Raw genomic sequence first — 27,078 nt, 5'->3', positions numbered from 1 at the left:
AGGATTATAAAATCCAAAAGGTGTAAATCACCCGTTGAAAGTCAACAAAAGGGGTGGTGAATGGTGGTTCCGGATTATATAATACGGAATCTCATAAATCTGTCCGGAATTTGTAATCCGGAATGCATCAGTACAGAGGCCAGAAGCCATCTATTTTGGCGCAATTTGCTTGCTTCCAAACAGACATATCATGCCGCTTACATGTTCTAATAGTAAATCGAATTTATAATCATCAACAAAATATAATTTTGCAAACATAACATTAATCAAACATAATTAAAAATTATCCAACATTACATAACATTAAAAATTATCCAAATGTTACATCACCAAAAATTATCCAAGATGTTCAAACAATCCCTAATAACTGCACCCCCAGCACCTTTGCCACCACCTCTGCCACCCTCAGTAGCTCCCCGGTGACGGTAAACTTTCTCATCACAGCATAGATGTGGTCTCTGATGCGGCTCATCCTTCCGCTAAGCTGTAGGTACACAACATTCTATATAAAAATGGGGGGGTGAAGTTCCTTTTATACTTCGCAGTTGGCCGGATTTTACATTCCGAAACACGCATTCATGTTCCGAATTTTATAATCCAAAAGACATTTTCGTAATTTACATAGGGCGTGCGAGAAGGCCATAGGGTGGGAAAAGTAATTGTCTTCTTATAATGAAGTGTAAATTAATTAAGTTCATGAAAGTAGATGATCCGATTATTATATCGATTTTCCAAAAATTAGTGTTATTGCTAAATAAGGACAAGGAAATTCAAACAGAATAACGGATAAATCTGTCATTGAAAACTCATCAAAGCAGTATCATCAAATTATCCAAAACAGGAACCTTCCAGAAAACAGCTTTAAAAATTATCAAAAGAGATCCATGACTTCAGCCTTTATGTATATTCCATACATCAGAAGGTCCACAACTAGTGAATTGTGAATGGGGCACATACCATGCCATTCAAAGTGCTTCAAATCACAAACTTGGAATTTTTTTTCTTTCATTCAATCGCATCTCAAAACAAATCTTTACAGAAGCCGAGGTTCAATATATCTGAAGACTATACACAATATAAAATCATCTTATTTTCTCATTTCCCAACATAGACGAACTTATTTTTTAAGTTCTCACAAAACACTGAGCAGGAAACCGTATACCATCCATCAAGTGAGAGTATAATCCAATCAGTCAAACCATACACAAATCGATCACCGTGTACTGGCTCAGTACAGCTTTTGGTAATCCAGCATTGAGTCACTCAGATCTCCAAAAGGAAGAGAGGCAAGATAACTGCAGCATAACAACGCACATAATTTCAATTTGGGATTACCCTGACTTGTTTGAATGTGTTTTTCTTCTAGCAAAGAACATCATAACCCGTGGGAACAGCGATTTCTTCTTCTTTTTGCCATGTTTTGATTCCGGTGATGATCCACCTTCATCCTTTTCTGCATGCATATAAGTCTTCGGACTTGACAAATATTGTGCAGGATTAGTTGCATACTGGGACCGGTCAAAATTATTTGCTTCCTTACTCCCCTCAAAACTAGCCCTAGGGCTTTTATTCTGGTTAAGCACACCTTGGCCAGACTCACCAGCCTTTCTCCGTTGCTCATTTTCAGCTCTCCACCTTCTAAGTTCTTGTTCTACACCTAATTTACCTTCCTTTGCCTTCTCAGCTTTTTCCATTGCCATCTTCAAGGATTCCCTTCTAGCAGCTATCTCTCTATTCACTTCATCCAACTTCTCGAAGGATTTCAATTCAGACTCCTTAGCTACCTCAACTTCAGAATTAGCAGCTTCAATCCTTGTATTGGCTCGCTCTTCTGCCTCGTGAGCTCGTTTGCTCAGCTCATAGTACTCATCCAAAGAAAGTGTAACCCCGCTGGAAGGGTCCACTTCATTTTTGCTTCTATTTGCTTCACTCTCTTGCAATGCTTTAATTGCTGCTATTGCCAACTTCTCAGAAGCCTTTGCAGCCTCTATCTCCTTTTGAGCTGCAAGTAACCTGCTTTCCAAGGTACTTACTCCAGCCTTGGCTTGTTCTGCTTCTGCCTTTACTTTCTGCAGTTCTTCACGAGCTGCTTGAGCAAGCAAGTTGGCCTGATTAGCCTCTTCAGCTGTTAGTTGCAGCTTCTTTGGAAGTTCGGTCATTTGTTCTTTGGCTTCTTTCTCCTTCATTTGAACCAAAGCTATTTCTGATCTAGTCTTGTCCAATTCAGCTTCTAGAGATGCAACTGCAATGGAGGCCATTCCCTCTCTTTGCCTAATCGAGGCAAGAGATGATTTTTCTTGTTCCAGTTCTGATTTTAAAGATGTAGCAGCTAGCTTCAAGCAACTAACCTCAGCATTTGCTTTCTCTATGTTAAGTTTTACCTCCTCAAGTTCCTTTCTGGCTGATTCCACGGCTGCTTGTATATCTGTGTGTGTCTTCTTTTCTGGTTCTTCTTGGCCTCCTTGTGAGAGTTCATCATCACCTTCTTGCTTTAACTTTGATTCCATATAAACAGTTAATTTAGCTTTCAAATCAAGCAGCAAACCAGAGGCTGCTTCCAGTTTAGATTTGAGATCCTTTGCAGACAACATTTGCTCATTGATTCTCTGGAGCTCTTCTTCTGCCTGTTTAAGTTCCTTCTCCCAATTGAGTGAATCTTGATCTCTTGCCATGACTGTTCCTATTCTTTGTTCCTCTGCTTCCAAGTGTGCAGCATGAGCAGTCTCTAATGACTCTTTTGTGGCTATTAGTTCAATAGTTAAATCTTCCACTGACTTCTCTACTTCCTTGGATGCTGTAACTGCCTCCTCGGCTTTCTTAATAGCTTCATCTCTATCAGTCACTAAGGAAGCATATTCCTTACGCAATGCATCCAGCTCTTCTTTCACAGCTGCTAAATCTGTAATAGCTGCCGTATACCTAGCTTTAGCAACTTCCAGTTGTGCCTTGGCTGCAACGCTAGATTCGTCTGCAATACCTTGCTCCATCTCTTCCACTCTGAGCTTTGCAAGTTCCGAGTCCTGTCTTGCCTGTTGCTCTTCAGTTTGTGCTCTCTCTAGGTTAAGCTTTAACTCTTCTATAAGTCTCTTTGTGCTGTCCAGCTCCTTTAGTACTTGATTTTTCGTCTGTTCAGCCGTCTCTGCTTGTTTTCTGTATTCTGGTATCTCCTCATTTGCTTTATCAAGTTCCTGTTCTACTAGATTGCGCCTCTGTATATCCAGAAAGAAAAAAAAGAAGAAAAAAATATGAAGTTCACTACAGTTCCAACAGAAAATCAAGCAAGGTAAATGAAGAAACAATTGATCCTCAGTACAGCAGGAAGCAAAAAGAACATTTTATTACATCAGTAGGATCCATATTAGATGCAAAGTATCTGTAACCAATTCCCTAATTTGTTTCGGTCCACAAATGCATTGTAAGGCAAGGAAAAACCATAAATAGTTTCTTTGGGAAAAACCATACAATCATAGTTTCCTTGTATTTTACAATTAGTATCAGCAAAATAATTTTAGCATGTTCAACACTTAAAACCAAGGTAATCAAAACTGGACCGGACATTGAACCAGTGTAGGCACGGGTTCAAGATTCAAAGGTTGGACAGGGTTCGACCGGGGTCAGACCGTTTTCTCACATGTCTTCTCTTTCTTAATTTTAACAAATATATTGATATAATTATAAAATTTTGGCATAATCTAATTATTTTTTAATACTTATTCGTATATAAGAAGTATTGGTTTCTCGGCCAAAATCATAGTCCAACTTCCCAGGATATATAATAGTGGTAATTAGTAGTAACTTATTTTTGGGTATAGTGGATAGTACTGTGTATAATAATAAGTGTTTTTTTTTTTGAATGGCTGTATAATATTAAGTGTCCTTCTAGGGTCTAATGACTAATTACTACTAGTCGAACTTCCTAGGATATATGACTAATAACAGTAGAAATTTTGCTTTTAAATTTCTAACTCTACGTCTGTCATAGACTCATATGCATAGTCTTAGTCCTGTGCACGTCTTATTCTCCATTAAGTGTCTTTTTGTTAATACCCCCCACGTCTACCCTCCTCTTCTTCTCCCTTCTCCAGTGTATGCTTTGACTCATCCTACCAGCTCTTTCTCTTGATAAAGAAAACACTGAACTTTTCCTTTAAGAAGAAAACGCAGAACAAGCTGCGGAAGCTTCAAAATCCCTGTTTTAGTACATTTTTAGATAAAAAAAAACTGAGTGGTCCAACCTATGGATCTGTCCCAACCGCCAATTTTGCCCGGTTTTAGCGGCTTACTGCCCGGTTTAACAACAGAGAGGTTTTCAGTACCAAACAGACCAGACATAGGTCCAGTTCCCGGTTCAACCGGCTGGTCCGGTTTTCATTACCTTACTTAAAACGGATCATAGCATTAATAATTCCAACTTAATATGATGTAACACACATATTGACACTGATCTAATATCAGAAAATTACAGGTATTGTACTCTGATTTCATAGATTTGAAATATAGTATACAATTTGCTGCTTCTCCGGAAAATTGATAGAAAAATACTAGTAAAAGAAAAAGACAATTTGTATCTTGAGATTTAAAAGAAAATGCCAGGATAATTAATTTGACACGTCCAGCTTAAGCAAAGCCAATTTTGATTATATGCTACATAAATTGCGTTGAAGAACAGCAAATGCAGTGTTACTTCTCTGCTATATGTGTGCATGCAAGTAATGTGTGATTAGGCCTATAATATGACTTTGGTTGGCACATGATTTCACATAGTTATTATCATCGTCAGCATGCAAACAGCCACCAAAGCACGACTGCAACTTCCACAGATAATCAAATTGATACTGAAGACTACTGTTGTTCTTTTTTCCACCCCATAACAACATTTGCCTCTTGCCTATCCTTTAATAGATATTGTATAAGCTTTAAGAAGCAACCCCAATATTCAACCTAATTCTCTCCTTGAAAAGAAATAAGAGTAATAGGATTTGAAATTTTATGCAAGAAGTGTGAAGAAGGTAAATTCAAAATAATAGTCGCACATAAAAGATGAAGACAAATGCAAGATATATATACCTCCACAGTCTGGATTCGATGAGCCTTCCAATCCACAATTCCTCCAAACTTAGAAACAGCTTCCTTGACAGATTCAAATGGAGGTGTGGTATCAATAAGGCCTCTTTTTACATCAACCTGCTTGATTTGGGGGGGTGAGTCAACTGCTCCAGAAGACATCTTTACTTCATTAAGATCATTTAACAAATCTTTTGTTTCAGAAGAGGAAGCTGAAAGTCTAATCTCATTATCTGCAGCGACATTAGTAACATCAACCTGCAATTCATGCTGGTCAGAGATATCTTCTGTAGCACCTGGTTTAGAATCTTCAACCAAATTTAGCAGGTCACTTGTTTCTGCTGCATCCACTGTATCATTTGGAACTGAAGCTGAATTATCTACAGAAACATCCTCATCTTGTATTATAGTTTGACCATTAGAAACATTTGGCAACAATGATAATTCAGGGAGCTCATTTACTGTCAAGTGAGAGCCAGACTCCAATTCTCCATTACTAAGTGGAATTGGAAGTTCTGAGGAAGATTGATTATGTAGTGGGTTTACCACTTCGGTATTTTCTTCAGAGGGTTCCATCAATTGTGTCTCAGTAACTTTTGTAGAGCACTCAGAGTGTAGATTGTCTTCAACATGTTCTGCCAGTGGCGTCTCTTCAGAAATTTTTGAAGAGGATTCAGAGGGTAGCTTGTCTTCAACGTGTTCGGCCATATGTGTCTCTTCAGTAACTTTTGAAGAGGATTCAGAGGGTAGCTTGTCTTCAACGTGTTCGGCCATATGTGTCTCTTGTGTAACTTTTGAAGAGGATTCAGAGGGTAGCTTGTCTTCAACGTGTTCGGCCATATGTGTCTCTTGAGTAACTTTTGAAGAGGATTCAGAGGGTAACATGTCTTCAACATGTTCTGCTAGTGGGGTCTCTTCAGCAATTTTTGTAGAGGAGTCAGAGGGCAACTTGTCTTGAACATCCTCCATTATAAGGAGGGGTCGGGAGTGCTAACAGCAGCTAGACTCTAAAGAACAAATTAATAATGAAAATCAGTTGAATGTAAGATCAAAATCAAAACCAAAAGAAGTTTTATATCAATACTGAACAATTAATAATAAAAATCAATTGAATATATAATCAGAATTAAATTAAAATAACAATGTGCGAGATTTAAATTTAAGTGGGATGGCTTCTCCCAAGAACAAGAGAGAAATTGAGAATTAAATTGTATATACCAGTTAGGTATTTTTCTTTTCACAAACATTACCTGTCTTTGGCAGTTAGATTAAATTATTTCGAGGTGTAAGCCGATGGCCTGAAATAATGATGTTTCCAAAGTTTTCAGTGTCTGAATTTTCAGCATTTGCAGGACAGACCGAGACTTTTTTTTGCAGGGATAACTCTAATTTCACAAAGAGATAAACTCAAAACTGAATGTGAACGGTTAATGGTATGAAGCAGCGTTCTAAAGTTCATAGATAATCTGGGTTTTAAGGATCTCAGTGAGAACGCATCGCAACCACAATTGTGATCACAAGTAATTTTTCTCTGTAATTTTCTGCTATATCAATGATCACAACAAAACCACATCCGTGACGACAATTTAAAACCTTTGATAAATACAGAGATCTCGTTACAAAAGCTCTTTCCGCCTAAGTTCCAACTACAAGTAACTGCACTTCTCAGATTATTTAAGATCTTACAGTTCCTGATGATTGTATTCAACATCTATTCTCTCATAATCTATGAAGCACTATCACAGACCCAAACACAACACTGACACGTTGACACTGATAATAATTTGAGTAAATGACAAAATTGAATATAATCACAATTCACGTGTGTGAGTATCGTGCCGGTGTCGGATAAGTATTGTGCTACACAGCTCTTAATACACCTTTTCATATTTCAAGTAACAAAGACAATAACATACATAAGAAATCGATTGATAAATAAAAGGTGATAATTTAAATTTTATACAATAACAATAAGAAACAGAAAATAAACGGTGCATGTATCTATTTTGAAATCCAGATTAAACCTATAGCACTAACCTTTTTGTAAACAAAAACACCTTCAACCGTTGATGTTCGGAAAATACATGAGTGGAAGGAAACGGTATATAGAAGAACAAAAAACAAGCGATTTTAACAAATTCTGTTTCAATCAAAATCAAACTTCGCAAAGTACCTGATTAGGAAGTAATTAGGGATGAGATTAAGCGGAAAAATTGAAAGAGAGAATTTGAGTGATACTAATTATTAGAGGATGAAATTAAAGTGAGATTGTGGAAAAGTAAAAGGAGGTTGAAAAGAAAAGAAAAGAAGGAGCTAAAATTAGAACACAGAAAAACACGGAAGTGGACCCTACCTCAGATTAGATCCATCATCTCCTCCTTCTTTTTCTCAATCGAATCAAATCTCTATTCTATTCTATTTCCTTCAATCATGCACATTATTTTCATTTTATCTTTTTAGTTAATAATATTAACAATAATACAAATGTATTCTCAAAAATAGAAACAACATAAATATGAATATTTTTTATTTAAAAAGTATTAATACTAGTATGAATCTTTTTCCTGTGTGAACATTTTTGCTAAAAAAAGCATAATCCATGAGTATTTTTACTTAAACTCCTTTTCTACTTCTTCTTCCATTTTACTTTTGTGGTGCTAAGTTGTTTTCTTTTACCTTTTTTTAAAAGGAGTAGTTTCCTTTTGTCGTCTATATAGATTGAAATAATTCATTAAAATGATTGCTCATAATAATGTAAAATAAATATTGGTTCATTAAAAATATTTCCTCTAGCTTTAATTACAAAGATCTTTACAAAAAAAAATTATTCGTTCATAGATACAAAACTTTTTAAACAATTTTTTAAATGTGTTTATTAATTTTTTTCAAATGTTTCTCTGATTAATATTATCAATTTGTCTTGTAATATGAAAAATAACGTTAATTACATTTAAATACGAAAGGTAATTTAATCATACATATATACGACAAATTTATTATTTTAATAATTTTTCTTAATATTTGTAATTTTTGTTATATGTCCTTATAAAAAAACATTCTTTCTAAGAGATATAAAAAAACATGATATGTGCATAAAGTAGCTTGAGATATGTCTAGAAATTATAGCGAATTCCAAAAACCAGCTAGAGGTTCCCCACTCTTCTTTGATCCGTCTTAGGGCTGAGTAGCGGCCTCGACTCAATTAATAAAAATGTTGAAATTATTAGATAATTGAGGTTTAAACTCGGACTTGTCAACTTATACATGTGAACTTTAATGATTATTTATCATTTCTACTATTTAAAAAATAAAAAATAGCTTGAGAAGTTTCCCGTGTAAATGAGTACGTCCAGCCCATATGAGATCCATGATACTAACATTAGAACACTGTTGTTGATCAAGAAGACCTAACTCAATTGGCAAAATGCCGAAATTGTTAGATCGGATGTCATGACTGGGGTTTGAACCCGGTACCTCCACTTGTGTGTGTGAATTTATAATGGCTTTGCCATTTTCTCTGTCTATATAAAAAAAAAAAAAAAACATTGTTGTTGATTGATGGTGATTAATAGGACTATATAGGAGTACTAGTAAAGAATAATTAATTAGAGTTATTTAATCTTCAGATATCGAGTCATAATAACGGCATTAGTCAACAAAAAAGTCATAATAACGGCTTGGTTTATTTCCATTGTTGCATGTAAAGCTTTCCACGAGGGGTCAAGGCAAGGATCTGTCAATCTTTTATTTATTTATTTATTTATTTTTTTTATAGTTTAATGCTTATAGAAATCCTTCTACTAAAAGTGAATAATTTTTTTTTTGAAGAGAAGGTTAATAAATTGAATGTTTAGGCTATGAATTTGATCTATATCCCTGGACCCTTGTCCCGGAGACTTCTCTAATTTTTCTATTACTTTAGTTTTTTTTGGGTTATATTACTAAAGTTTTAAAAACATAAAAAAAGGTTAATTAAGTTTTTAGTTCCTATAAATATTCACAGTTTTGTTTTTAATCAGTACAAAATAAAATCACATTTTTTAGCCCCTGTGACATTTTCCTTAAGCATTTTATGGACTAAAAATGCTGATGGAAAATTTTATAGGGACTAAAAATGTTGATGGAAAATTTTATATGGACTAAAAAGTGTGATTTTATTTTGTATGGACTAAAAACAAAACTCTGAATATTTATAGGAAACATTTACTTAATTAACCCTAAAAAAATTGCTACCATGTGCTCTAAACACACATGTTAAAGTATCAAAGATAGAAATTATATATTAAAAATTATAAATTACTTTTTTTTTTCAAAATATATTTACTAATTATTGAACCTTAACATGTATGTCCTAAAAACACATGTTAGTATGACCCATACAAAAATGTTACATTAAATGTGTATAAATATTTTAAGGGAAATGTTAACCAGTACCCCGGAGCATTAGTTAAGGAAGCAAATATAGTAATTTTTGCATTAAAAGATGTGTAATCAATGCATTAAAAGCTTAAAAAGTGTCTTTTTTTATTAACAATTTCTTCTTTTGGCTTCCTTAACCAGTGCCCAGGGACACTGGTTAACATGACCCATATTTTAATACACCTTAAAACATTAAACATAATAAATAGAGAAAGAAAATGGAAAGGTTTGTGTCTTTGGTTCTCCCGTGGACAAAATTGATCATGACAAAATTGATTATGATAGAATTTATTTTGTCAGAATTGAGTTAAAATTTATGTTTAGATACAATAATGCATAATACATTAAATAGAATAGATGTTTTTTTTTTTTTTTTTATATCAAAATTGCTTCTGAATGTAAAATTTCTAAAATGGACATAGTTTTTTATTTTTTGGTCAAGTAGCCTAGTGGTTAGAGAAATCTACCTTAAAGATGAATAAGTGGGGTGTCCAGGGTTCGAATCCCGGCCCCTGCACATATTGTGCATTATCCCTCACCAAATGAGTTAAGCTCATGGGGACTAAAATGGACATACTTAAATTCAAATAAACGGACGTAGTTGAGTGTATACGTTCAATAATAAATGTAGATATATTATTTAACTTAAATAAATAAATTTTCTATGTATTAGTTTAAAAAATAATAAATACAATTTATATATTAATTTTCTATATATTTATTCATATAATTTATATTTTTTGACAATATATATTTAAGTTAAATAATATTAGAATTAATTTTTAAAAATAATAAAATATAACGTAAAAGAAAAATAAAAGGAAAAATACAATAAATCTCAACGAAAACACCGTGAAGAAAAACTCAAAGTTTGATAAATCATGATCGTAAATATTTTTTTGGGTTAATTTGGTTCATCAAATTAAATAAAAGCAACACTTTGGAAGGAAAGCGGTCGTGTTTATGTAAAAATAAAATAATGGAACGCTTGGATATGCCGCAAAAGGAAAGGACTAAGGAGAATTGATGAAGGGTGGCAAAGTAAAATAATAGATTGCAGCAACCAAAATATAAAATTTAATATAGAATTAATTTTTGTTTGTTTTCGCATCAGTCTCAGACCCATCAAAGGTGGACAACTAGTCTGACTCATGCGTAGATATGTACACACTGACCAAACGTTGTTCCTCCTGAGAATCAAACTCAATATTCCCCGGATACGTTTTTGAATAGAGCTCCTTGCCACTGCAGTCCAAGTAATTTGGTTAATATAGAATTAATTCTAGTTAACTCAAAAATTAGAAATTGTAACTTTCAACCATAATTGCTTTTTAAGATGATGATTGATTTTGAGAAGGTAAACCAAAATATTATAATCGATAGTTTTCTGTTTTAAGGCTACTAGAATTGCTTTTGATGGTGTAGGAGCTCAATCACAGGATTTCTCATCAGTTATTAAGTTGATGTGGGCCCCGTTGTCATGACTTGTAAATTGTGATTTTGAAGTGAATTTTAGAGAGGTGAGTTTTTGCATAGTCCAATTGTAAAATTTCTCTATATTAGACTTATATATCTTTACCAGCTGGAACCTGTAATTTCCTGGTTCAGTGGTATCTAACCGGTTATGTACATCAGTGTTTTTTTTTTTACACAAATGTCAACAAATAAAAAATGAACAAAATTCCTCTTTTAGAAGGAAAATATAACGTCAGTTTTCAAACTAAATAATTCTTTGTCAATAATATATATTTATATAAACTGTGAAAAAAATATTACTTTTTTTTGAAGGTGAGAAAAACACAAGAAGGGGGGTTGAACTGTGTTGATTTTTTCTTCTTTTTCTCCTAACTGAAAATACAAATCAGAAGCAGATAGAGTTCTACTTCTGAAGAGATGTTCAGACTAATTGCAGCGGATAAAACAGAGATAGAGAGAGAAGAAAGACACAAACAATTTATACAGGTTCCTTCCACAAACCGGAAGTCAGTCTTGTCCCCCTTGCACTTTCAAGGAGAGTTCACTATGTAATATCTGATTACAATTGATCACTACTAAACTTAGTAAGAGACTTCAAATGCTCAAGCACAACTGCAAGAGACTTTCTATGCTCCTGAACACAATCAAGAGACTTCTATTGCTCAAGCACAACTGCAAGAGACTTCTTAATTCAAACAGAATTACAAGAAAAATGTTTGAGGTTGAACACTTGATATACAATCAGTGGTGTTCACAATACAAATCAGATACAGACTCTAAAGACTCTAGAATTCTTAAGATATGAGCTTTGATAAGAAATTTTAAGTGAACTTTGAAGTGTAGAACAATTTCAGCAGAGTTTTGGCTTAGTTAATTCTTTGTATTGTTCTTCTGAAACTTTGAGTTTTCACTCATTTATATAGAGGTGTGAAAGAGACGTTGAATTGTCAGCACATTAAAAATAGAGCCGTTTGAAGCTTTTGATCAATCACCAATGATCCTTTGCCTGATATGGTTATTGTCATATGAAAGATCAATTTCAAATGTATTCCCTTTGAGAAGAAACATTGTTGCAGGCATAGCTGTTTTTCTTGTCTTGTAGCAGAGACAAAAACAAAGTAGTGGAGATAGTGGTTGTACACTTCGTACAAACGTACTATGTCAACGCTCTTTGAAGAATAAGTATCTAATGCCTTTCAAATTAGCCGTTGTAATACTTTTCCAGTCTTCTGCAATCTTAGACGAGTTTGAATCCTTTAAACAACTTTTGAAGCTTTAAGTTGCATCTCCTGATGAACTGCAGCTTCTTGTGATTCACAGCTTCTGATGAACTTGCTTCTGATGACGTCATCACTTCAGGAGCACTCTGTCTTCAGGAGCACTTTAACTTCAGGAGCAGTTTTCTTCAGACACTTTAAGCTTCCCTTTTTGTTGATGTATTTGCTCTTTATTTGTTCTTCTAAGATGTCAAATTTTTGTCTATAGTCCTGTACACTTGAACAAATATTAGCATATTCAATTGACAATTTTTAATACTTTGTTATCATCAAAACTCTTAAGGGTTATTATTGCTAAACACATTTTGTTCCAACATTTTTTTTCGCTGAAACATAAAATCCACATAAATTAATCCCCGTGAGCTTAGCTCAGTTGGTAGGGATATTGCATTTTATATGCAGGGGCCGGGGTTCGAACCCTGAACACTCCATTTCTCCACAATTAAATTGTGTGAGCTCTAGCCATTAGGCTACTTGACAAAAAAAAAATCCACATAAATTAGTTATACAATAGGTTTTTCGTCCCTAAAAATATAGTGAATTTTAATTTTAATTTCTAAAAGACAACAAAATATTTTTATCCTAACAAAAAGTTTTTTTTTTTGTTTTTAGGTCAATTTATGCTCATATTAATGTCAATATTATCACTCTTTTATGTTCAAGATGTATCCACGTATGTCTATTTATTATGTTCAACATTTGTATGTCCGTATTATGCTAAAGAAATGTCAAACACGTGTCAAGATTATATTTATGAAGGACAAATAAACAAAACGATTTTTTTTTTAGAATGAAAATATTTTGTTTTATTTTTTTTAGAATATTGCTTATATTTTTAGAGACAAAAAACTTATTTAACCCTTAATAATATTTATGAAAGACACCTAGAAAAATATTTATGAAAGATACAACAAACAATATTTTTTGTGTTAGCCCTTCAGTTCTTGGGGAAAGATGACTCTAATAATCCGAAGTTTAGACAAATGTAATTAAAGTCTGATATAAAATTGTTGATATACCCAGAAATCAAATTTAAATTCTTTTATTATTAACCACTTGAGTTCAATTACTTGATTTTTTCTTTCAACTCAAAATAATAAATAAAAGCTAACCGTGTTAGTATTGGAAAAGTCAAAACACATTTCAATAACCACAAATTCAATTATAAATGTGCGATATTTCAATTTTATATTTTTAAATCCATATAAATTGTGCGTTAAAACAAATGCATATAAATTTAGGTCACTTAATATTTAAACCTTACAAGTTACCTCTTTCAAAAACAAAAATAAAAAAACCTTACAAGTTACCGGTCAACAAGACAAAGCAATCCTAGCCATCCTTATTAATTTATATTAAATCAGTGGTTGAGTTTAGATGAGCCTAAGATGGGAAAATTTTACAATTTCCCCATGCTAAACGTCACCGTTTAGAGAAGGGATCATGAACAAGAAACAATTGGAATGGAACAGTTTGAAACGAGAAAAGGAGAATAACACGATTCAGTCGATTTTCCATCAACCTTTTTTTTTTTTGGGTAAATTTCGCCATCAACTTTAGTAGATTGTTCATACGAAACAGAGAAAAAAAATGTAGACATTTCATATCAACTAGTAGATCCAAAATAATTAAACCTTCCTGTCAAAAAAGATACTCCTAGTAGTAGTTATTAAACGGTAAATGTCTTTATCCTTCTTATATATTACCAGTCAAAATTAATGTGTTTTATTTGTTAAGATAAAATTAATTAAAACCTTTTTTTATTTATATTTTTAATGTTTTATATATTTACGGTAGTAAGTAAAATAATTTAGCCAATAATTAATTTTTAGACATTGAGTGTGTAGTAATAAAGTATAATGTGTTTATCCTCGTGAACTTACATGCAAGATCGGGGGTTGAAACTCTAGCCACCACAAAAAAAAGTATAATGTGTTTGGGTTGACTAACAAATGTTCGGTATATTAGACCTCTACAACATGACAAATCAAAGTTTAAATTTTGACCAACATAGATTATCCATATACATATTATCTCTTAGAAATCGTGATTAGGTCTAACATAATCCCACAAAACCGACTTGTAGGGTGAGGATTGCCCCCACTTATAGACAAATCATCTCTTATCCGATGTGAGACTCTTTAACACACTCTCTCACGCCCATGACTAGAGATAATAGCAGGTGGTCTAACATATCATGAACGACTCTGATATCATCTTAGAAATCGTGGTTATATCTAACACAACTCCATAAAACTGACCTATGGGGTGATGATTGCTCCACTTATAAACACATTGTCAGACCATCTCTTATCCGATGTAGGACTATTTAACTATATCCACATCGAATATGGTTACCTCTCATATGAAAGGGATATTGTGGAAAAAAAACATGGTTGCGTTGTTGATGTGGCTTAATGAAAACCACTTAGTAGCGGTTATGGAATCTAATTTGGGTTCCTTAATCACTTATTTTGATTAAACAACTAGTATTACGTAAATGGCCTCACACGTATACTTTTAATTATTTCTTGCAGTGCTTTTAGGGTCTATACGCTATTTTCATGCTAAGCTCATAATTACTTGATGAACCACTCTTAAATTTCCTTGCTATACTTATATCATCAGCCTAGCGAGTAAATGTCTACCTAAGTTGACAATGGTGTTTTATCTTTTTCGAAGGAAAATGTTGTTTTATCTTAATAAGTGTGACAGTGAGGCTGCACCAAAATTTGAAGATGGAAGCACGAAATTAAATCCACTTCTACTAATTAAGCCTCTTCACTTCAAATATAAAACCCCTTCAACACAAATGCTTTCAAGCCCAAGAAAATTATTCGCAATAGCATTGAAGAGCAATGTTGAACACATTTTCTTTCATGAAAATGTCGTTTTACAAAGAATTGTTCCTCCAAATTCTGTTGATTTTCTCTTTGATTGCTCTTAGTTCCCAAACTCGTTATCAAACAAAGAGTCATTATAATTTTGTTGTGAGTCCTATCAATTCGTGAGAATTACTTAATACCCTATAGCATTACTAGTAAAACATTATGTAGCATAGTAGCTTCCCTCAAATAAAAATGTAGCATAGCATGCAATAACCCTAATTTTCATTTTTTAAAATATTTCCGCAAACCTTGCCCTTTGAGTGGAGAGCTAGTTCTATGCGGCATTTTTTTCACCTTGAATTGTTGCATGAAAATAACTAGTATGTAATTGAAATACATTAGTATACTTTTTGTCACATATATACAATAGTATCTTAATTAATTAGATCGTATATTAACTTATTAATTTTGTTGCACAATTGGCAGGTGAAAGAAGCCCGTTACACAAGACTGTGTTGCACAAAAAACATATTAACTGTGAATGGACAATTTCCAGGGCCAACTATAAGAGTCCACAAGGGTGATACAATCTATGTTAATGTGTATAACAAGGGAAAATACAACATAACTATACATTGGTATTGTTATTTCAATTTTTTATGATACATGCAAAACACAACATCGTGTTTGAAAAACTAATGTATTAAACTCTTACCTATAATTGATTAATGAGCAGGCATGGAGTGAAGCAGCCTAGGAATCCATGGACAGATGGTCCTGAGTACATAACTCAGTGTCCAATTAAACCTGGAGGAAAATTCAGACAGAAAGTGATTTTTTCAGAAGAGGAAGGGACTTTATGGTGGCATGCTCATAGTGATTGGGCTAGAGCAACTGTCCATGGAGCTATCAATATATATCCTGGAATAAATAGTACTTATCCTTTTCCTAAACCTTATGGAGAGATACCCATCATATTTGGTATGAAAATCTTTTGATGTTGTCATTGATCATATGCATAAAATTACATATAAACTAGTGTACAATTTAAGAGAAAGGAGGAATAATAGTAAGATTTTATTTAATTTATACATATAGGTGAATGGTGGAAGAATGATGTCAACAAGGTATTGACAGAATCTCTTGAAAGTGGAGGAGCCCCAAACTCATCTGATGCTATCACTATAAATGGTCAACCAGGAGATTTGTATCTTTGCTCTAAATCAGGTAAATGCATCAAGATTTTCCTTTGGATAAATAACTAAATTATGATCAACTTGATAGTATATAACTCAATATAATTTCAAATTATAACATAATAGTATAAAATCATTTTACTTTTTTTTTTTTATTGATTATGTGACCATTAATTACTTTTAATCTTGATCATTTTATATTTATATTTTTATATTTATAAAAAAAAAACAATTATTATTCATCGACATTGTAAATAATTTATAAACATGTTCAATTTTGGGATGTCAATTTGTACTCATAAGTGATGGGGACTACATGTTTGGGCCCACGACGATGGGAGAGATAGTCCCTCCAATCAGGCCCCGCCTTGAGGGTGTGCAAGGTGCTTAACTAAGTCGGGCCTCCAAATGCTACGGACCTCTAACGAAAAATTAAATCTAATACCCACCCCCCACTTAAATAAAAAATATATATGTTATAACATTTTCTTTCTTTAGTACACGTTTGAGTTTTTTTCTAGACTCTAGTTCTCCTTTTTGTACATAAATCGGATCCTATCAAACCACCTCTAATTTGTATAATCACTTAATCAGTCAATTTGGAAAACTATTTCATTGCAAGAATCACAACAATCATTTTTTTCTTCGCATAAACCATTCACTTGACCCTTTTCCACAACAGAGGAGTGACAAATCCAAACGACACCGTTAGATAAATTTCACCTCTTTCACTTAATTTTTTTTAATTCCTTTCATGTTTAGAAGTTCTTCAGATTCTGGTTTTTTTTTTTTAATGAATTTAGATACATAAAAAAATTACGTTTTATTTTACTAGGGGCCTATTTTAAAGAGAGCCGAGCCTCCTATTTCACAGGGACGGACGGCCCTGCCTCCTATCATAGACATGTTCAATTTAGAGATGTCAATTTATACCCGTAAGTGAAGATCCGATGGGGGACTGCCTATTTAGGGCCGTTTCTATGGAGGAGAAAGTCCCTCCAACGGTAGTTTGTGGTAGTGAATGGGGATCATATCACCTGCGCCCCCGCTGAGACCCTCTGAGTAGTTTATTTAAGTGGGTGAATGATTAACTCATTAGTTAGGTGTATAAATATTGAAAGAAAAAAAAAACAAGAAAAGTGTTTTTACTCTCTCTTCCTCTATTATTTATGGAGCATTGCTCTACGCACAAAAATATACGAAATTTAGCGGATCATGTATTTACGCTTCATTTTATTTATTTATTAAACAATTTTATGTACGTACTAATACCTGATAGTGAGGCAGATAGAGTATATTACTATATAGATACTTAAGAAAATATTTATTAAACAATTATTTGTGTACATTATCGGTATATAGATCTTATTAAACTCCAAAAATACTATCAATAATAAATACATTGCTTCAAGTAAAATTGCACTCAAATTCCTTAAATAATGTCTCCGACTTTAAACCTTGTGAATGAGAAAAATGTGATCGGGATAGAAGATCCTATAAAAGATGGTCATCACCGAAGATTAATCATAAAAAAAACTAACAGTTAACATAATTACCCGACAAAAGAAATATAAAAATAACCGTTAACAATTAACTCCTGAAGAAATATATCTCATGTTTCAAACAATATTTTTGTATAATATTGATTTGATGTTTAGCTCTAACCTCTAAAGTTGGATTTTCTTTTCTTTTTCAGAAACATTCAAGCTAAGAGTAGAACAGGGAAGGACATATCTTCTACGTGTTGTTAATGCTGCAATGAATCTCATTCTCTTTTTCTCAATTTCTAAACATAAACTCACTGTTGTTGGTGCTGATGCTATGTACACAAAACCAATGACGAGAGATTACATTTGCATATCACCAGGACAAACAATGGATGTATTGTTACATGCCAACCAAGAACCTAGTCACTACTATATGGCTGCAAGAGCATATTCAAGTGCAGCAGGATTAGAGTTTGATAATACCACAGCCACTGGTATAGTACAATACAGTTGGAGTCATACACCACTTTCAACTCCTTCATTACCTCATCTTCCAAACTATAATGACACACAAGCAGCTTTTGACTTCATCAGAAGCATTAGAGGCTTACCTAAGAAATACCCCCATGAAGTCCCAACAAAAATCACCACTCATGTGATAACCACAGTTTCTATCAACACCTTTCCATGTCCGAATGGCCGCCAAACCTGTGAAGGCCCAAATGGAACCATTTTATCATCTAGCATGAACAACATAAGTTTTCAAACCCCTAATAAATTTGACATATTAGAAGCCTATTACTATCATATCAACGGGGTATTCAGCAAGGGATTTCCAAGTTTTCCACCTTTAATATTTAACTTCACTGCAGATAGTTTCCCTTTGACCTTGAATACACCAAAAAGAGGAACTAAAGTGAAAGTACTAAAATATGGCTCAACAGTGGAACTTGTTTTCCAGGGGACAAATTTGGTAGGAGGAGGGTTAGACCATCCCATGCATCTCCATGGATTTAGTTTCTATGTCGTCGGATACGGGTTTGGTAATTTCAATAAAAGTAAGCATCCCATGAATTACAATCTCATTGATCCTCCACTTTTGAATACCCTTATGGTGCCTAAAAGTGGATGGGCTGCCGTTAGGTTTCTGGCCTCCAACCCAGGTATGTGCTCTGATGAACTTATACACAGTAAACATCTTTGTTTTTTCTTTAAGGTAACGTGATCTTTAAGTCACCCTAAGTTTCTTGTAAAAAGAATCATAACAAATCATATTCTATTGTAAATAGCATTGCATATATACCCCTTATATTTAACTTTTTTTTTTTTCTTTCCATTTTTCTTAGTTCAAAACTCATTGTTGCACAAACTATATAACTTTTTTATGTATAAATCTGTTCATTCAATTACAGGAGTATGGTTCCTGCACTGTCATCTAGAACGCCACCTCACTTGGGGCATGGAGACAGTGTTTATTGTGAAGAATGGCAAATCCTTGAATGAAACATTACCTCCTCCGCCACCGGACATGCCCCTATGTTGATTAATCTTTTAGACTTTTCTTATGTATGCTGTGACATCATTTCACTTAATTAGTAGCTAAATAAATTACAATTTTATATATGTAATTCAATAGTTTTTAATTTCAGTCATTTAATTTTACTTCTAGATTGTTGAGTGTGTGCTTCTAGAATGCTGAGTTGGCAAGGTTGTTATTGGATTCCCTTGGTAGTTGTAATGATTGGAGAATTGTTGTAACCAACTTTGCTACAAATAGTCTTGATGATCAATGAAAGAAATTAAACGGTATCCTATCTAATTTCAATCAAAATTATTTCTCACTTTACAACTCTGATTTTCAAGTACACTTGAACCTTTTCCTTCAAGTAGTATTCAAAAGCTACAACTCCTAGCAAGGTTTTGGTTATCACTAGAATCTTTCTTAAGAATCCAAAAATTCATCTCATATATACGAAAGTAAATTTGAATTATGAACAAATGTCTAATTGATAGCATCAACTTTATCTCTTTATTTTGATTTTATATTTTAATAAAAAATAATTAAGTTTACTAACTCATGAAATTTCAAAATTATTAAGTGAGTTTTAAATAGTGCCTAAACTGAAAACTTTGTAATTGGACCCATAACTGAATTACATACCTTAATTATATCCATCCATTGTAAATCCTTAAAGCAGTATCTGCATGAGAAGGAATTTCAATTGAATTGAGAAGAAAAGAAAAGAATCTAATGCAAGGGAGAGGTCATGACATCTCAACAATAACATCCAATTTGCTCAAGAAAACCACATAAAACTATTACTATGGTTAGATTGAGTTTGCTCCCAGAGAATTAAGCATTAATTTCTTGTATATGTTGAAAGTGGCTTTTTCCAGGGGGTATAAAAATCAAATCGTTCCATCATGAACTCGTTGGAGAAAAAGAGAGAATCATCAGGATCCAAATTATTTCATAGACTAGTATTAGTATAACCAATACGCAAACTTTACTATTACTACCTCCATGTTTTTTTCCAGTACATTTTTTTTTTTTTTAAAATATCAACTAAGAATTTGGAATTTCTTTCTAATTCTATGTAAGTTGAATCTCAAATTGATCATTTTGATTATTTCAAATTATGCAGATTGGTTCTTATATGTTTTAAAATTTACACATTGACTCATATTTTTTATTAAAACTTTACAATTTATTCCCTATATTTTTTGAAATTTAAAAGTGGTCCCTACAAAGTTTCAATAAATTACAAATTTGCCCATATAAATTTTCAAAAATAAAAAACTGTAGAATTTATTTATTTATTTTTAAATTGGTCCGTCAACTTTTTGAAAATTTAAATTTAAGTCTTTTAAAATTATCATTTTGAATCGCTTTTGATTATACGTTTATATTTATAATCCAAAACTTAAATTTTATAAAATATCCCAATAAAGTTTTAAGAGTGAAAAACTTTAACCTTCCCATGAAGCTATATATCAGAAAGCTTAGGAACAATGTTGAAAGTAGAAGTTGACATTCATTCACACGTAAGGGCGATTTGTATACATTTGTGTTCAGATAGATTTTGGTAAAAAAATTCATCCCAAAGATTAGAGTCAATGTTCTAGGACTTGTGGAAAATATGAGCATAAGAAGATGGATGCTTGGAGCGAGTGGCTTTCCTGCATTTTTTTTTTCATTTGTTGTCTATTTGAGCATGTATAAATTAATCATTCTCTCATCAAAATTAATTTATTTTAATCATGCATAAAACATTCCCTTTCATCAAAATACACCAATTTCACCAATATTACAAAAACTCAATGTCACCCAAATATTTTTCATGCTCGAGTATCCTCTTTCACATCTTTTTTGTTGATGTTTTTCCTTTCTCCTAGATAAATGTTGTCGGTGACATTTGAACCTCGTACAAGATTCCAAAAATTTGACCATTTTACATATATTAAAAAAAAATTTGACCATTGATGTATTTTTAATTACAAAACCTTTTTTTTCATATAAAAATTACCCTTAAAAAAGGGCGGGATTAGGGTTGATTGGAGCCCGTATAACATTTAATAAAGATAAAAATAAAGATTTAATATTTATTCCCAATTATTGTATTTATTCATTCATTTGAATTTTGATTCCAATATGAAGGAAGTGTTTATATTTCTACAATTTCCACTCATTTGAATTACAGTCCATATATTTCTACTTGGTCAGGGCCGTATCTGAGACAAGGCGAAGAGGGCGACCGCCCTAGACCCCAAAATAATAAGTACGAAATTTGGACCCCTAATTTTTTTTAGGGGTCTATTACGCTCTAAAAAAAGTTTATTTGTTTTTTGTATCAAGTTTAATGTTTGATAATTGCTCTTCTCCCATTTGTTTTTGCTCATACATGTGCTACTTGAGTTAACTCACGTTGAAAAATGCCTAACTAACGTTGAAAATACACTTACGTGAATTAACTCACATTCGACTTTTTGATGGGAATAGACAATTCTAAATGGAAGAAGAACAATTCTCTTGATGTTTATATATATATATATATATATATATATATATATATATATATATATATATATATATATATATATATATATATATATATTAGTTAAGTTAAGATCCAAATTGTAGGTTCGCCCTAGGCCACCAAAATCTCAGAAACGGCCATGTATTTAATGTGTATAAATTAAATCCCAAATATTATATTTTACATTTTTATTTTTTAAGAAACGTATTTTGTTTAAAAGAAGAAACGTATTTGACTTGGTATGGGAATTTCTATTTTTGACGTTGATATGGAATTTTATTGTTAGATTTGGGTGAGCTACGATTATGAAAGGCACACTTTCATTATCAGCGGCATTCAATGTTTTTTTAGAAGATAAATGGCAAAACAATCATTAATTAGTATAAGTGGAGGCGTCGGGTTTCGAATCACGATCATGATATTCAGCTTAATAATTTTAACATTTTTTAAGGTTGAGTTAAGACTTATGAGACAACATTCGATGTTTACTTATTATTGTATTTATTCATTCCCAATTATTGTATTTTTATTCATTCATTTGGATTTTGATTTCAATGAAGGAAGTGTTTATATTTCTACAATTTCCATTCATTTGAATTACATACTATATGTTTCTACTTGTAAGTTGTACTCCATCCGTCCCATAATAATTGAGTCATTTGAAGAAGAAAAAAAGTGTTTCAAAATAACTGAGCTATTTCACTTTTTAATATAATATTAATTACTTTTTTCGCTTTATAACTTTAGTTAATACTACTTTCATCGCTCCCAATTCAATATATTTCACTTTGCATTTATGATAGTGGAGAATATACCAATACACTTAACAAGATCATTTAAAACTATTTTTTTCTCTCCTTTACTAATACATTTTTCTTAATATATGTGAAATGAGTAAATGACTCAGTTAATCCAGGACGAAGGGAGTAATACATATCATATATTTTCCATTAAATGGTTTTGGCTGATGAGGACCGATCAAATTCAAAAGTATTAAAAATTCAGACGTAATATTGATTAAAACAAAAAAGATCAGAGGTATCAATTTCGTAGGTGTAAAGTAACCCGGTTTCTCCAATATGCCTAAACACCACTATCTCCATAGTGCATGTTGTTGACTATTGAAAAGTGTTCAGATTTGACGATTCAAATTTATTAGTGGTACTTATTTGTAAGTTTTGCGTTTAATTTCAGCAATAATAAAAGCAAGTTAAAAACTGTTTAGGGATGTTTTTTACACCTATTTTAGTTTCTTCCAAATTAATACATTATTCTTTGCATTACGTATAGATATTCAATGATTTCACACAAAATTTATAGACATATATAATGAAAAGTCAATTTTTTTTAATAATCAAATTTAGATATTGTCTTGATTAAACAATCTTAATTAAATATTATGTGAGTTGGTTCACCTAATAACCTTACTAAATAAGGTTATATGCCAAAACTCAAACCTTACTAAGTAAGACCATCAATTGGATCTATACGCTGTCTACATAATCAGCTCAGAATTACTCTTGATGAATCACCCTCATTTTTCTTTCCAATACTTATTTCATAAGTGTGATGGTGAGGTTCACCAAAATTTGGTAGTTGAAGCACGTAAAATCCACTTCTATAAAAACCCCTTCTACACAAATGCTTTGGTAGTAACCCAAGAAAATTATTCACAATAGCATTATACAACGAGCTCAACATAGTTTCTTTCATGAAAATGTCGTTTTACAAAGAATTGTTCCAAACTTTGTTGATTTATTCTTTCATTACTCTTAGTTCCCAAACTCGGAGTCATTATAATTTTGTTGTAAGTTCCGTCATTTCGTGACAATAACTTAAAAATACATTGTATAGAATTAATAGATTATTAGTACAACGTTATGTAGTAGTAGCCAAAATTTGAATATTTTTTTGCATGTTTTCCCAAACTAAAATGGTTGCATGAATTAAACAGCATATGCAGTAATTGAAATAAATTTGCATGCAAATATTTTTCACATATACATACAACACAACTGTGTCGTAGTTTATATATAGCTGATTATATATAGTATGTGATTGATTAATGTTGCAGGTTCAAGAAGCTCGTTACACAAGACTGTGTAGCACAAAAAGCATACTGACTGTGAATGGAAAATTTCCAGGGCCAACTATAAGAGTTCACAAGGGTGATACAATCTATGTTAATGTGTATAACAAGGGAAAATACAACATAACTATACATTGGTATTGTTATTTCAATTATTAATGACACATGCAAAACACATCACAATGTATGGAAAACTAATTATATTCTTAAATAACTCAGGCATGGAGTGATGCAGCCAAGGAATCCATGGACAGATGGTCCTGAGTACATAACTCAGTGTCCAATCCAACCTGGAGGGAAATTCAGACAGAAAGTGGTTTTTTCAGATGAGGAAGGGACCTTATGGTGGCATGCTCATAGTGATTGGGCTAGAGCAACTGTGCATGGGGCTATCAATATCTACCCTATAATAAATAGTACTTACCCTTTTCCTAAGCCTTATGGAGAGATACCCATCATATTTGGTATGAAAATCTTTTGATGTTATAGTTGATTATATATTGTTACTATACTATTTAATAATAGAGAAAAGAGAAGAAAAAATATTAATAATTTTTTTTTCACACCTAGGTGAATGGTGGAAGAATGATGTCAACAAGGTATTTACAGAATTTCTTGAAAGTGGAGGAGCCCCAAACTCATCTGATGCTATCACTATTAATGGTCAGCCTGGAGATCTGTATCCTTGCTCTAAATCAGGTACATGCATCAAGATTTTTAAATTTATCCGATGCTAACACTATATTTCAAAATTCTAGTATAGAAATGTAAGATTATTTTAATTTTTTGAATAATCATTTGATCATTATTAACTTTGAATCTTTAACATTTTATGTTTAAATTAAATGGTAGAAATAATTTTCAGTTCATCTTGATTATTTTAATTTAAATGGTAGAAATCTACTCATCCTATTTTCTTAAATATATAAATATTTTTACAAATAAAAAATACTCGAATATGAAATAAGAAATACTTATTTACATGTCATATTGAAATATGACACATCAACGTACCGAAAAAAGTGACTACCTTATGTTGCAAACCCTCAATTCTACACCCACATGTGACCTGTTCTGGGGGAAGAGAGAGAAAGGGAATGATAAAAGGGAGGAGAAATAAAGAATAAAAAAAATATCACATGGGATGGTATATGAGTGGTATGGGGAAAAAATGGTGTCAATGAAAAAATGGTGAGTTTGTTTTTCAAAATCGACAAAATTAAGGTACTATAATTGCTGAATTAGAAATAAGGAGGCGAAAACCCTGATTTGTTAAAACATGGGGATAAAAATTGCTGATTTTAAAAATAGAGACTAAAATAAAAAAATTGTTAAAATATGGAGACCAAAACAACAATTAAGCCTAAAATATAGTTGGACGTTAGTGTAATTCTTTTGACATTGTACCCATACATATTCATTAAAACTCCAAAAAAAAATAGCCATTAATACATTAAGCCTTAAAGACATATATCCCTTTGTTTCAATTTTTCTTGTAAATTGGAAGTTTGGCTCTAAAGTTGGATTTTCTTTTCTTTTTCAGAAACATTCAAGCTAAGAGTAGAACAGGGAAGGACATATCTTCTACGTGTTGTTAATGCTGCAATGAATCTCATTCTCTTTTTCTCAATTTCTAAACATAAACTCACTGTTGTTGGTGCTGATGCTATGTACACAAAACCAATGACGAGAGATTACATTTGCATATCACCAGGACAAACAATGGATGTATTGTTACATGCCAACCAAGAACCTAGTCACTACTATATGGCTGCAAGAGCATATTCAACTGATAACGCAAGAGTAGAGTTTGATAACACCACAACCACTGCTATAGTGCAATACAGAGAGAGTTATACTCCAATTTCAACTTCTTCATTACCTTTTCTTCCCAACTATAATGACACACAAGCAGCTTTTAACTTCATCAGAAGCATTAGCGGCTTACATAAATACTCCAATGATGTACCAAAAAAAATCAAGACTCGTATAATAACCACAGTTTCTATCAACACATTTCCATGTCCCAATGGCCGATCCTGTGAAGGCCCAAATGGAACCATTTTATCTGCTAGCATGAACAACATAAGTTTTCAAACCCCTAATAAATTTGACATACTAGAAGCTTATTACTATCATATCAATGGGGTATTCAGAAAGGGATTTCCCAGGTTTCCACCATTTATATTTAACTTCAATGGAAATTCTTTGCCTATGACCTTGAATACACCAAGGAGAGGAACTAAAGTTAAAGTTCTAAAATATGGCTCAGCAGTGGAGGTTGTTTTCCAAGGGACAAATTTGGTAGCACCGTTAGACCACCCTATGCATCTCCATGGATTTAGTTTCTATGTTGTTGGATATGGGTTTGGTAATTTCAATAAAAGTAAAGACACCAAGAATTACAACCTAATTGATCCTCCACTTTTGAATACAGTTCTTGTGCCCGTAAATGGATGGGCTGCTATTAGGTTCGTGGCTACAAACCCAGGTATGTGTCCTCTAGTAAGCATCTTGTTTAAAGGCAAGGTGATATCCTCCTAAGTCACCATACATTAGTTTATAGAAAATTGAGGGACATAGACCAACATCCATGCAAAATAACCAAGAAACATTTAGAACTAATCATTTTTTTTACTAACCTTTGTATGTGGTATTGCATTTATGCTATAATTTATTTTTAGTTACTTATTCCATTTTTCTGAATTCAAAACTCATTGTTGCATGAACTGTGGATTCAATTACAGGAGTATGGTTCCTGCACTGTCATCTAGAACGCCACCTCTCTTGGGGCATGGAGACGGTGTTTATTGTGAAGAATGGCAAATCCTTGAATGCAACATTACCGCCTCCGCCACCGGACATGCCCCCATGTTGATTAATCTTTTAGACTTTTCTTATTCATGAACTATAATGAAGTTTATAATTTACATACATCTGTTTTATCAACAAAAAAAAATACATACATTTGTATTGCCCTATAAATCATGAAGGCTGGTGTTTTTAAATTTGAGACAAGAATATTACTTATTAAGTTTCATAACTCGTGAACTTTCAAATCCGTTAGATCTCTAAACTTGTCAATTACTTGTAATTAGATATCTAAACTCGTCGATTGTTTGTAATTAGCTCTCTTGACTTTTTAACTGATAAGGTTCAGAAGTTCAATTATAGTTTGTTTAATTCATTGACATTTAAAAACCTC

At 32.5% G+C, this 27,078-nt stretch overlaps 3 protein-coding genes across 6 annotated transcripts; 2 read left to right on the top strand and 1 right to left on the bottom strand.

Moving 5' to 3' along the window:
* Nucleotides 1–769: 769 nt before the first annotated feature.
* On the bottom strand, nt 770–7,511 carry LOC11432316 (protein WEAK CHLOROPLAST MOVEMENT UNDER BLUE LIGHT 1). 4 transcript variants are annotated; one of them, XM_003602989.4, is made up of 3 exons: nt 7,418–7,511; nt 5,068–6,071; nt 770–3,209 (listed from the first exon to the last, which is right to left on the bottom strand). In XM_003602989.4, exons 2-3 carry the CDS (start codon nt 6,031–6,033, stop codon nt 1,332–1,334), a joined length of 2,844 nt encoding a protein of 947 aa, XP_003603037.2. In that variant the 5' UTR covers nt 6,034–6,071; nt 7,418–7,511; the 3' UTR covers nt 770–1,331. The 4 variants fall into 4 exon arrangements, with proteins under 4 accessions (XP_003603037.2, XP_024635798.1, XP_024635800.1 ...); XM_024780030.2 differs by lacking the exon at nt 7,418–7,511 and adding an exon at nt 7,102–7,396; XM_024780032.2 differs by lacking the exon at nt 7,418–7,511 and adding an exon at nt 7,238–7,396.
* Nucleotides 7,512–15,028: 7,517 nt separating this feature from the next.
* Nucleotides 15,029–19,558, top strand: LOC11432315 (laccase-15). Its single transcript, XM_003602987.4, has 6 exons — nt 15,029–15,226; nt 15,551–15,702; nt 15,801–16,045; nt 16,163–16,291; nt 17,957–18,910; nt 19,160–19,558. The coding sequence occupies exons 1-6, from the start codon at nt 15,095–15,097 to the stop codon at nt 19,288–19,290; spliced, it is 1,743 nt and encodes a 580-aa protein (XP_003603035.4). The 5' UTR covers nt 15,029–15,094; the 3' UTR covers nt 19,291–19,558.
* Nucleotides 19,559–23,424: 3,866 nt separating this feature from the next.
* On the top strand, nt 23,425–27,041 carry LOC25489909 (laccase-15). Its single transcript, XM_039831781.1, has 6 exons — nt 23,425–23,591; nt 23,859–24,010; nt 24,093–24,337; nt 24,444–24,572; nt 25,417–26,364; nt 26,621–27,041. The coding sequence occupies exons 1-6, from the start codon at nt 23,496–23,498 to the stop codon at nt 26,749–26,751; spliced, it is 1,701 nt and encodes a 566-aa protein (XP_039687715.1). The 5' UTR covers nt 23,425–23,495; the 3' UTR covers nt 26,752–27,041.
* The last annotated feature ends 37 nt before the right edge of the window (nt 27,042–27,078 follow it).

The sequence above is a fragment of the Medicago truncatula genome, chromosome 3, assembly GCF_003473485.1.
Source record: "Medicago truncatula cultivar Jemalong A17 chromosome 3, MtrunA17r5.0-ANR, whole genome shotgun sequence".
Classification (NCBI taxonomy): Eukaryota; Viridiplantae; Streptophyta; class Magnoliopsida; order Fabales; family Fabaceae; genus Medicago; species Medicago truncatula.
This window is presented reverse-complemented; position numbering and strand designations above follow the sequence as displayed.

Bases quoted from the DNA above. Each gene is read 5' to 3' on its own strand.
- LOC11432316 (XM_003602989.4), bottom strand. From the start codon at position 6,033: ATGGAGGATGTTCAAGACAAGTTGCCCTCTGACTCCTCTACAAAAATT. The intron at 3,210-5,067 runs GTATATATATCT...CTGGATATACAG, and splicing joins ATCGAATCCAGACTGTGGAG to AGGCGCAATCTAGTAGAACA.
- LOC11432315 (XM_003602987.4), top strand. From the start codon at position 15,095: ATGTTGAACACATTTTCTTTCATGAAAATGTCGTTTTACAAAGAATTG. The intron at 15,703-15,800 runs GTATTGTTATTT...ATTAATGAGCAG, and splicing joins TACAACATAACTATACATTG to GCATGGAGTGAAGCAGCCTA. The intron at 16,292-17,956 runs GTAAATGCATCA...TTTCTTTTTCAG, and splicing joins GTATCTTTGCTCTAAATCAG to AAACATTCAAGCTAAGAGTA.
- LOC25489909 (XM_039831781.1), top strand. From the start codon at position 23,496: ATGAAAATGTCGTTTTACAAAGAATTGTTCCAAACTTTGTTGATTTAT. The intron at 24,338-24,443 runs GTATGAAAATCT...TTTCACACCTAG, and splicing joins AGAGATACCCATCATATTTG to GTGAATGGTGGAAGAATGAT. The intron at 26,365-26,620 runs GTATGTGTCCTC...ATTCAATTACAG, and splicing joins GTTCGTGGCTACAAACCCAG to GAGTATGGTTCCTGCACTGT.